The sequence below is a fragment of the Rana temporaria genome, chromosome 1, assembly GCF_905171775.1.
Source record: "Rana temporaria chromosome 1, aRanTem1.1, whole genome shotgun sequence".
Lineage (NCBI taxonomy): Eukaryota > Metazoa > Chordata > Amphibia > Anura > Ranidae > Rana > Rana temporaria.
The window spans coordinates 400,024,255-400,035,632 of NC_053489.1; the positions used below are offsets into that span (position 1 = coordinate 400,024,255).

At 45.0% G+C, this 11,378-nt stretch overlaps 1 protein-coding gene across 2 annotated transcripts in view; it reads right to left on the reverse strand.

The window, feature by feature from the left end:
- Positions 1-10,434, reverse strand: part of UPF1 (UPF1 RNA helicase and ATPase) — a 98,377-nt gene extending 87,943 nt beyond the window's left edge. Inside the window, exon 1 of one of the 2 annotated variants that reach the window (XM_040323141.1) lies at positions 10,074-10,434. In XM_040323141.1, coding sequence (XP_040179075.1) covers positions 10,074-10,244 — 171 coding nt within the window. In that variant the 5' untranslated portion in view covers positions 10,245-10,434. The remainder of the gene's footprint in view (positions 1-10,073) is intronic. The other variant, XM_040323133.1, reaches the window with a different exon arrangement.
- Positions 10,435-11,378: the final 944 nt, after the last annotated feature.

Consider the following 11,378-nt stretch of genomic DNA (forward strand, 5'->3'; position numbering starts at 1 on the left):
CTCATGTGTGTCCCACCGATTCATACGAGCAGTGTAAAATTTTAAAGATTTTCCCCTCCCCTTTTGCTCCTGTAACAGCTTTAAAATACTGGCTCTGCCATCACTTTGTATACAGGAAGTAATGGTCACTAGGGCAAATAGTGAGGGCGAGTTACCCCAGCAGAAATAGACATCAGTGAAAACCTGACAGGTATTCTAGACTATCCCTTCCCCAATCTATCCAAAATGTATGTTTTTTGGATACACTTTAATGCGCACACCTGTTCTATTTATATTTGTGGAGATTTCTCATTGTTTTAGGCCCCTTTCGCACTTATACGACTTGTCCAACGATTTGTGATGGCAAAGTAGCATGACACGTCATTTCCCATGATTTCCAATGACAACCATTCATATTAGTACGACTTCAAAGTAGTCCCTGCACTACTTTGGTGCGATTTTGATGCCACTTACACAGGCATTCCCTGAAATCACAGCCGCGAATCGCAGTAAAATCGTACGACTTTGAAGTCGCAGTAGTATGAAAGGGGTCTAAGAAATATTTCCACTTACTGCATCTGTGGAAGAAAAGGAAAAAACACCCAAGGTTCTAATCATGCCATTACTTTTAGGAGCCATGCACACTGCATCTCAAAGAAGCTGAGTTTTTGAGCTCATTTTTTCTGCCTGGAAAATCCCCTCCATGTTAGGCAATGTGTTCATGCACACTGTGGCTATTTCAGGCAGAAAAAAAAAATGCGTTTTTGAGGAGCTTTCGAGCAGAAGAGACGCCCAAGTGCCCAAAAACATGACAGCTCAAAAAAAGCTTGAAAATACACAATAAAATTAGGAAAAATTTGCTGACGGGAGGGTTTGTGGAAAACCGCTTATGCTTAAAGAAGCTCAATAAAAATGTGCAAGATAGCACAAGCTTCTTTAAGGTGAAATAAAAGCTCAAATGCCTGTAAAAACAGCCTTTTTTTAGCTCTGTGCCCAAGCCCATCTAGCTTAAAGTGGTTGTATACCAAAATTTTAAATGAGGTCAGGTTAAACTGACCTCATTTACAGACCATTCATTCCTTTAAACCAGGGGTCTCCAAACTGCGGCCCGGGGGCCAGATGTGGCCCTTTACTTGCTTTATCAGGCCCTTGGGGCACTCTCATCCACTGATTCCAACAATGGGGTGTAATTCCTCCCAATGACGCCAATAATGGGGCACAATTCCTCCCAATACCATTAACAATGGGGACCAATTCCTCCTGCTGACACCAACGATAGGGCATTGTTTTTTCCCCCATTGCCTTCGGACCTTTTCCACTCCCAGTGAAGGACAGTAAACTGGCCCTTTGTTTAAAAAGTTTGGAGACCCCTGCTTTAAACAAAGATACTTTGTTTATAGTTCTCTCCCAGCGCTGACAATGTTGATAAACATTTGCCAGCTTTTTTTTTTGACAGCTCTGAGCGAGTAGAGAACAGCTTTGTACTTGTTACCGTGAATGAATCGTGTCAATGCTGAATAGAGATCGCGAGGGGGCCTATTTCTGCCATTGCCACCGAATGCTGGGGCTCATCAATATTGCCACCAGTGCAGGGTACAGCTGCACGATTAATCGGTAAGAATCGAGATCCCAAATTTAAAGCATTTTCACGATTCTATGCAGAGTTCTCTGCTCAAGCAGACAGCTGTCCAAAAAATAAAAATAAAAACAGGCAGTCTGCCAAGTTTCACAACATTCCTAGGCCAACTGTAAACATTGTAACATTTTGTTCTTTAGATCAAAAGGAATCTTTAGTCTGCAAATGAGGGAAGTTTAAACACTTAAAGCGGATGTTCCACCCCAAAAATATATTAAAAGCCAGCAGCTACAAATACTGCAGCTGCTGACTTTTAATATAAGGACACTTACCTGTCCTGGAGTCCAGCGCCGTCCGCAGCAGAGCACGAGCGATCGCTCGTCACCCTGCTGCTCCCCCCTCCATCCACGGTGAGGGAACTAGGAAGTGAAGCGCTGCGGCTTCACTGCCCGGTTCCCTACGGCGCATGCGCGAGTCGCGCCCGCCGATTGGCTCCCGCTGTGTGCTGGGAACAGAGTGTTCCCAGCACACAACGGGGGTGGGGCGACGGGATATGATGCAATGTTTGTCTTTTGCCCGTGAATGCCGGGCCGGAAGTGGGTGCAAATACCTGTCCTTAGACAGGTATCTGCACCCCCCTGAAAGGTGTCAAATGTGACACCGGAGGGGGGAGGGTTCCGATCAGCGGGACTTCACTTTAGGGTGGAGAACCGCTTTAAAGCGGAGGTTTTGCGGTATATGGTGTTGTTTTTTTTTTTTTTATCAGTGCATTGTTTGCTTTTATGGTAAGCAACTTAGTACTCGCGTGTTTGAGTTTTATAATCATCCCCAGTCTGAATTGGCCGAAAATCTAAACTTTTAAAAATCGCTGCTGGACTTTTCCATTTTGCTTGTGGGCATTGTGAAGCCCACAAGCAAATACTTCCGAGAAGCGGTGAATGCTAGTCTACCAGCATTCACCGCTCTATCCCACGCATGAGCAGTGTTGACCGCAAGCAGCGCCATCAACACTTCACAGTTGCCATCACAACGGGCTGCGTTATAAGAACATGCCCCGTTGTGACAGCATTCACAACATCGCAAACATCAGCTACTGCTCAGAACGGGCACAGAGAAGCTGATGAGAAGATAATGTTTGCCATGCTTTAAAAAGGCGGAATTAGATCCGCCCTCATCACGTGACCTGCTTGTTGACTCACGTGACAAGTGAAATCCTGCGAGATTTCGGCGGTCGGCGTTATGAATCATCTCATGGGAAGCATGACACTGTGCTCCCAGGAGACATTGCTAACAACTCCCAGCAAACACTGGGGCGCTGGGGAAGAGACACGCTCACTCCCGCAGGAAGGATACCAGGAAGTGGCTACTAAAACTACAGATTCACGGTATTGAAATCCATAAAAAAAAAAAAAAAATGGATAGCCAAATGGTTATGTATATATTGCATTGATCTGGATAAGCTCATGTGTACATTTAGAGTGAACCTCCGCTTTAAAGACTAAACCTTTCTGCCACTTGGTTTCAAGTTAAAATTATTTTTTGCTAGAAAATTATTTGGAACCAGGGTGGATATAAATCAATGAAAGAATTTTTTATTTTTTTGGGATTTAAAATCAGATTTTTATTTTTATTGAAATACTTTTTAAATACTATACTAAAGATAGTTTTCTATAATAAATGATTTTGTTTATTCAGCATGAAATGGAGCTTGGTTATATAGCATGTGGCTGTATATTCTGCAATTTTAAATTTAGTAAACTCATTCAATGAAGTCAAGCTCTGCAAGCTGAGATAACATGCACTGAATTGATGCATTCACACAATTTTAAAATAACCATGAAATAAAACAAAGTTCAGGGATATCTCTATAGCTATGTACACTTCAAACTGAATGATTAATATTGGTTCCGATATCGCTGTTTTACTAACCCGACAGCTTATTCTAATTCGAAAACCTTAAAAATTTTGTTTGCAAATATTAAAGATTTCAACTACCAGCAAGAAGAAGTCCTTACATTTATAGAGCACCTGTCATTTCAGAACCATCATAGCAGCGCCTGTTAGCGGGCATCCACTCACCTGCTTCCACCACCTCCCTCACCTTGTTGTATCACTGCCGCCTCACCCGCCGTCCTATTAAAGGGAATGGGACTGTCGGGGAGTTAACAGTGGGTCAGAGGAGTCGTCGTGCAGGACAGAGATGACAGTTGCTCTTTAAAAATTTGGATTTAAATCAAGCTATTTTACTAGTGATTTAACTCATTATTTAAAATCGACTTGATTCAAATCCACCCTTCTTAGAACCCCCAAACCTTATATATGTTTTTATAGCAAAGACCCTAGAGAATAAATTGTGGTATGATATATTTTATGTCACACTGTATTTGGGCAACGGGCTTTCAAATGCAATTTATTGGGGTTAAAAAATACACTTTAATGAATAAAAAAAAAAAGTATAGGTGTGGATGAGCTACAAAACATCTTCAGCAGTATAAAAAAAAATGTAAATAAAAAAGGACTAGGTGACCACGACTAGTTACCATTTGCCACATCAGTACCAATTTTACAAGGTAATTGGGTTTGCAAAGACATTTGGTGACTGTTTACAAAGTTGATTGAGCCTAGGTTCACACTGCTGCGAATTCAAAATCGTGGTAAAATGCGCGATTTTGCGGCTGCGATTTTGCCGCGATTTAATGTAAATCGCGGCCCGAAATCGCAAAAAGTAGTACAGGAACTACTTTTTAAAATCGCAGATGCGGCGTCGCACTGATTAGGACAGTGCCATTGCCGACAATTGCCGCTGATTTGAGATGCGATTTGACATGTCAAATCGCATCTCAAATCGTTCCAAATCGTACCCAGTGTGAACCAGGGCTTATACATCTTTGAGCTAGTTTGTGTCTAATTCAGCTTTAAACCTGTCACCAATCCCAAAAGTCTAAATAAAAATTTGATTAGGACTAAAGGTATTTCCCCCCCCCCCCCCCCCCATTTTGGATAGAATAACCATTGTCAGTTTATTTGCCATCTGTGCATCATTCGAGAGATTTCCATTCATTTTGCCCTATAGACAAAACAAAGGAATCCCTGACCCCAAACTGAGGTAATCCCTGGTTGACCCCCATTATATATTTTTGTTTTGCTCTCCAAGAAATGTTCAGGTGTTCCAATCCAGGGTCGGACTGGTCTGCCGGGAAATGTCCCCTTTGCAGCAATCAGTGGGCCCCTCCGATCAAAACACTTTAAAGTTGTCACTGAAACAAGCGTCCTCATTGGAAGATCATACCTCTTTTAGTTCTAGTAACAACCGAAAATATTAGGATTTAACCTTTTGACACCATGGTCACCAGCACAGCTAAGGCAATGTTCCCTTTTAGGAACAAAAACCTAAAAGGATCCTTCCTTACTCAAAAGCTGGCTTTAGAAATGCAGACATTGTGCACATGTGCATTTAAAAAAAGAAAAAACGCAAAAAAAAAGCACCGTTTTTATACAGCATGTTTTTATGCCTCTCTAAACACCGTTCTATATTAGCCCATGCACATCAAGTGTTTAGGCTTCATTTACACCAGTAAATAAAAGGATAAGTTCACCTTTGTAAAAAAAAAAAAAACATGCACATCATTCTGCAGATAAAAAACATTGCATCTGTCGGTACGATACATGGCTTTTTAATACTCGTCAGTGTAGGCGCTCTGCTTGTACATCATACAAGCCGGTGTTCCATCAGATATGGCTACCCATCAGATATGGTGACAGAAGTGACGTTCCATCACCACCATCTTGCTATACCCGCACTCCTCTACAGTAAGGATACACCGAGAAGGGGGCAAGCGGACACCTTGTTACACCCACCGGAGTTTTGCATTTCAATTATTTTTAACAGTTAACGGAGCATATACGGTGAATACAGTATAGAGAAATCCATCGGACTGTTTGAATTACAAAAGCAGTGTTCTGTCAGGTTAGAAAACCTGTGAAATCAGGTTTGCTGCTGCTTTCTAAACACTATTTCACCTTATAAGCTGCGTTTACTGTTAAAAATAACAGATATGCAAAACTCCGGTGGGTGTAACAAGGTGTCTACTTGCCCCCTTCTCACTGTATCCTTACTGTGGAGGAGTGCAGGGTGTAGCAAGATGGCGGTGACGTAACATCACTTCCGTTACCAATTCTGATGGGTCACCTAATCTGACAGAACACGGGTAATTATACACTAACAGGAAGCATCTATGAACTACCAGAAAGCTCAACAGGGCTGTGGTAGTCCATTGAGAACTACAAGCTGGCAGCCTCAAAATATGTCAGTACTTGTAGTACTCTTAATCACAGAACTCTGTGAATGAATGATGTGGCCAGAGGGGTGGCTGCAGGGAGACTATCCCCCGCTCACTGTCACAATGAGGGATAGGAGGGAGCAGGCGCCGGGGCTACAGTAACATGTTTACACCCAGGTTACAAACGGTGAACTTACACTTTAAAGCTTGTGCAAATTGTAGCAACAATTCCTTCTGCGGCTTGGTGCGGCCATTGGCCTCGTTCATTATATCACAAGTCGCCGGCGCATGCAGCTATTCGCATCTTTCTGCACAGCCAGTAAATTACCTGTGGTGATCGCTGCTGGGCGTACTTTGTGAGTGATCACCGCAGGTAACTACAGGTACATACAGCTGCGGATGACGGAAACCTGTTATAGTGAATGGGGCAGGCAGATGTACATGGCTGCCGAGAGCTAGGCCAAGAATCTCTAATTCCAGCCACTACTATTCACAGGTCTGAATGTAACCTTGGGTACATTAAGAGCAGCATTTAAAAAAAATGCACCAAGCCGCGTTTGAGGTGCTCACAAGCATAAACTTATTCCAATGGTCAGAGAAAAATTTATATTCTGGACAGTAGCATGCATTTACACTCAAACGTGCATATTACCAAAAGGTGCCTATACACGCACATGAACAAATGCACTACTGGAAGAATGGTCAGACATTCCTATAGACACTCCTAAACCTTGTGGACGGCCTTCCCAGAAGAGTTGAATCTGTTAAAGCTGATTAAAGAGGGGGCCAATGCAATATTGAACCCTACGGAGTAAAACTTGGATGCCATTAAAGTTAATGTGCGTGTAAAGGCAGTGTCCCAATACTTTTGGCAATATAGTGTATAAGCACAGAAGTGCACTTACATATGCAACAGTCATTTTAGCAGAAAAAAATGCAGCATATTAGCCCATAAAATCATACGCCTGTGTTCACAAAGCCCCAAAGTAGAACTACAGTAAAACCTTGGATTGCGAACATAATTCGTTCCGCAAGCATGCTTGTAATACAAAGCACTTGTATATCAAAGCGAATATTCCCATAAGAAATTATGGAAACTTCGATGTTTCGTTCCACAACCATTTATGCATTAGTCCTTCAGTTTATAGTCCATTTAAAAAGATTATAGAAATGTGATAAATTGTGCAACCATAAAATGTCCATCCACAAATGGAAGCCTCTACAAGGGGATTAGAAGCAAAACCCAGCAGGAGCTACAGAGTATAAAAGAGAAGAGAGGCGCCTCTAAGTGTATCAATATGGTTTAATTTAACAAAAGGTACAACATTTAGCAACTCACATGGTTGATGATTAAAACAGGCACATCTAAGTATACAGGGATCCGTTGTAAAGTGATCCACATAGACCATCCTCCATACCGCCGGCTCTCACTGATGTCAGTCTGCAATCATGACTACCCTGCAGGAGAGCGATCTGAAAGTGAGGCTTGGAGCGCAGCATGGACGGGACGACATCAATGGTGGTGCGGAGGACGGTCTATGTGGACAGCTTTACCCTGCATGCCTGCATACTTAGATGTGCCTGTTTTAATCATCAACCATGTGAGTTTCCAAATGTTGTACCTTCATTAAAGGCAACTATATTGCTACACTTAGAGGCGCCCCTCTTCTATACTCAGTTGTGACATGATGCTACTCTTATATCAAGTCAAAATGTATTTAAAAAAAAAATGTTTCTTGTCTTGCAAAAATGCTCTCAAGCCAAGTTACTCTCAAACCAAGGTTTTACTGCATAGGCAAAACCATTTTCATTTTGGATAGAGCAAGGGAAGGTTAAAACCTCCGTCTATGTAAAAAAATAATAATAAAGTGGAACTAAAGCCTCCCATCGTTGTCAGCCAAGGAAGCTGCCATCTTGGCCTCTATTTGTTCTGCAACTGCACAATATTATCAGTTATGCACACCAGCCATTGCTATGGACTGACAGTTTGGTTGAGGGCACGCAAGCAAATGTAATTGTTAGCGTTTCCAGCATGCCAGGAATACAACTTTTTGAAACTTTTAAATCAATGGGTTTAGAGAAGGGCTCGTTCACACTACTATACATACATGAAAACTGATGGGGAAAAAACATGCAGCTTTCACTTGCAGAGACATCAGTTTACATTAGTTTTAATGCATGTTTCAGTGAGTTGTCATGCATGTCAGTTATGTACCCTGTTCAGACCAGTGTTGAGGTCACGTCAGTTTTTCTCATGTAGAAAAACTGCATACATTTCGCCGATCTCTGCATGCGATACCAGTGTTGTGGTGTGAACAAGGCACACAGAGAACATTTGTTTTTTGAGCCCTTGCAGAAAAACTGAGGTCTTTGCATATGGTGTGAACAAGGCTTAAAGTGGTTGTAAACCCTTAACAACCACTTTTACCTACATGTAAACCTAGATTAAGACTTGCCTGTAGGTGCTCAAAATATCTCCTAAACCTGCCGGGGCCGCGATACTCAGAAGTACCCCCCCAAGAGAGATGTCGGCCGCCCTAGTGGTGCACAAGGACAGCTGCGGGGGCTTCGATTTGAGGCGAGTATTACATAATGAGCTAGTATGCTATGCATACTAGTTCATTATGCCTTTGTCTTGCAGGTGTTTTTTTTTTTTTTTTTTTTTGAAAAGTGGGTTTACAACCACTTTAAGCCCAGGATTACATTGAGGGCGGGTTTGAAATCGTGCAAGTTCAGCTGAACTCGCACGATTTCAAAACCGACAATGCAGTCTGACTTCAGGGGCAATTTGGCAGACACCTGTGTGGGTTCATGCACAGATGTCTATTCAAATCGTCCCCGAAGTCGCCTAAAATACAGGAACTACTTTAGGAAACCGGTTTGGCGTTGCACCGATTGGGACAGTGCCGTTGACGGTGCTCTTTAGAGAAATGCTTCCGATAGGTATGCACAGTACGCAATGTTACTCCAGCTGATATGTTGATCAGCTGGCGCGACGTCAACGCGGCGCATGCGCAGAGCATCAGTATCCAACAAATTTCTTCGCACCGAGGGAGAGCGTAATTGTCAGATTCTGCCTTGCTATTGAGGGGCGGGTTGTTGGCGTTTTGAAGGGGTTGGTTTTGTGTGTTTTAACCTGCCCTTGGACACAGCCAAAACCCACCATTTACCACACAAGCCAACGCGTGACAAAACACGCCATTCAATACAGCCAAAACCTGGCCCGCAACAGTGAGGCAGAATCTGACAATTTCATTCTCTCACGTAGGGATGATCTTCCATGTGTTCGCACAGTCCACGTGCAGAGCCCGCCAGGAAGTCTGCACGGCGCTGCACTAATCAGGCAGGGAGACATTGTCCCGATGCTCAACTGCAGAGATTGGGAAACGTCTCCCTGACTATGGTTAGCGCAGTGCCGTGCAGACTTCCTGGCGGCCTCTGCACATGGACTGTGCGAACACATGGAAGATCATCCCTACGCACACGGTGCTTAGCAGATCGTCAGATACTGTCTCAGATCTGTGAATGCACAGTGCTGCCGTCACACCAGCTGATCAACATATCAGCTGGAGTGACGTTGCGTACTGAGCATGCGCAGACCCATCAGAGCCATTTTTCGACAGCGGGCATATCTCGATAAAACACCAGTAAGTCAAATTGCATGCCAAAACGAACGATTTTGTTCGTTTTTCCAGGTGAGACCCGCTCAGGCCATACATTGCTCTCTACACCCGCCGACATCCAATCCTGTCCGCTAAAAACAGACAGATAAAGAACCGTTCCACATCAGTCTGGTGGACCAGATGAAAATGGGCAGGCAGTCCACTTGCATCCGATCGCCCCATAGAGAACTGTATCTGCTCTCCATCAGTGGACACGGGCCTGTCATCTGCCTGCTCAGTAGTCAGATCCAATGGTAAGCAGGCGGATACACCGCTGCAGCCCGCCCTGTGTGGAAGGGGCCAAAAAGTTACACAATATCTATAGATAAAATGCATTTAAAGTGAGTGCTGAATGAGCTGTCCCTAGGATACTGAGAAGGCAACCTAAGGCATAACAACTCCTAGCTATAGATCTCCTGCAGTCAGTAAACAAGCAGATGAGGCACATGGCAATGACAGGCAGACGTCCCTCCAGCATGAGTATTGCTGCTGTCAGAGGCGCGCAGGTGACACTCCAGGCCTTCCTTCCCTCCCTCCTTCCCCAAAGCCCAATACCGGAAGCGCGCTCGGGCCTACCTGTCCGTCCAGCTGGCTCTGAGTCTGCCCTTGGGTCTGAGTTTGGCTGGGCAGGGTAAAGTCGGTAAACTCGAACTCAGAGCCCTGAGTGTCGGCCCCGAGCAGCTCGGCCTCCTCGGTGTCAAGGAATGTGAGGGTCTGCGAGCTGGGCCCGTACGCCTCCACGCTCATGATGGAAATAGAGAATAAAACGCCTGGGCTGAAGGAAATCTCTCCCGGACGGGGCTTCACCACACCGACTCTCCGCAAACTCAAAAGGCCGCCTACACTTCACCAAACGCGGGTACAGGGAGACAGCCGCTTCAGGTCGTGCACCCACCACCACCGCAAATGACGTCACGCGCTGCCGCGCAGGGAAAAGCGCGCTTGCGCAGGTCTTGACATCACCGCGTACGGCACGTTGGTTGGTCGGCTGCAGTTTACCCGTCCCACCGTTGCTAGTGGATACAGGGGGATTCCGGGAGTTTAGAGGTGGATTTTGCTCTGCCGTTTGCTGCTAACGAACGGAGTTTTTGTGAAGGCGAAGTAAGTTAGGCCGAACGGGGAAATGAAAGTTTAGAAACTATAGAGAGAGAGGGAGAAAACCTCACGGCAGGGGGGTGTTGACGTCACGGACACGTAAGCAGTCATGAGGCGAGGGTGACGGCGACAGGGAGGGGCTTAGGCTGGGGAAGTTGCGTTGTAACTTAATCCAGGCAGTGTGTGTGGGTACAGTACAGGTGGTAGTGACGGGTATGGAGCGGCCTATTGTACCGTATGTGACTCAGAAACAGCTAGCAGCGTTGCCAACCCCCCGAAGTAAAATGAACTGGCAGGACCCCAAAAATTTACAAACGCCACCAATTTTTTACATGACATTTTCTGACAGAGCCACATTTTTACTGGCACTGCAAAAAAAGTACCACAATGCCAGTTTTCAGTGATAAACAGTGCAAATATCAATATTTAAACATGTAGCTAGTGATATTAGTAAAGTGTTTAATAAAAAAAAAAGTCAGAGGCTGTACGGGGGTCAGAGGCTGTGCGGACGTGGTACGGGGGTCAGAGGCTGTGCGGACGTGGTACGGGGGTCAGAGGCTGTGCTGATGTGGTACGGGGGTCAGAGGCTGTGCGGGCGTGGTACGGGGGTCAGAGGCTGTGCGGACGTGGTACGGAGGTCAGAGGCTGTGCGGACGTGGTACGGAGGTCAGAGGCTGTGCGGACGTGGTACGGGGGTCAGAGGCTGTGCGGACGTGGTACGGGGGTCAGAGGCTGTGCGGACGTGGTATGGGGGTCAGGCTGTGCGGACGTGGTACGGGGGTCAGA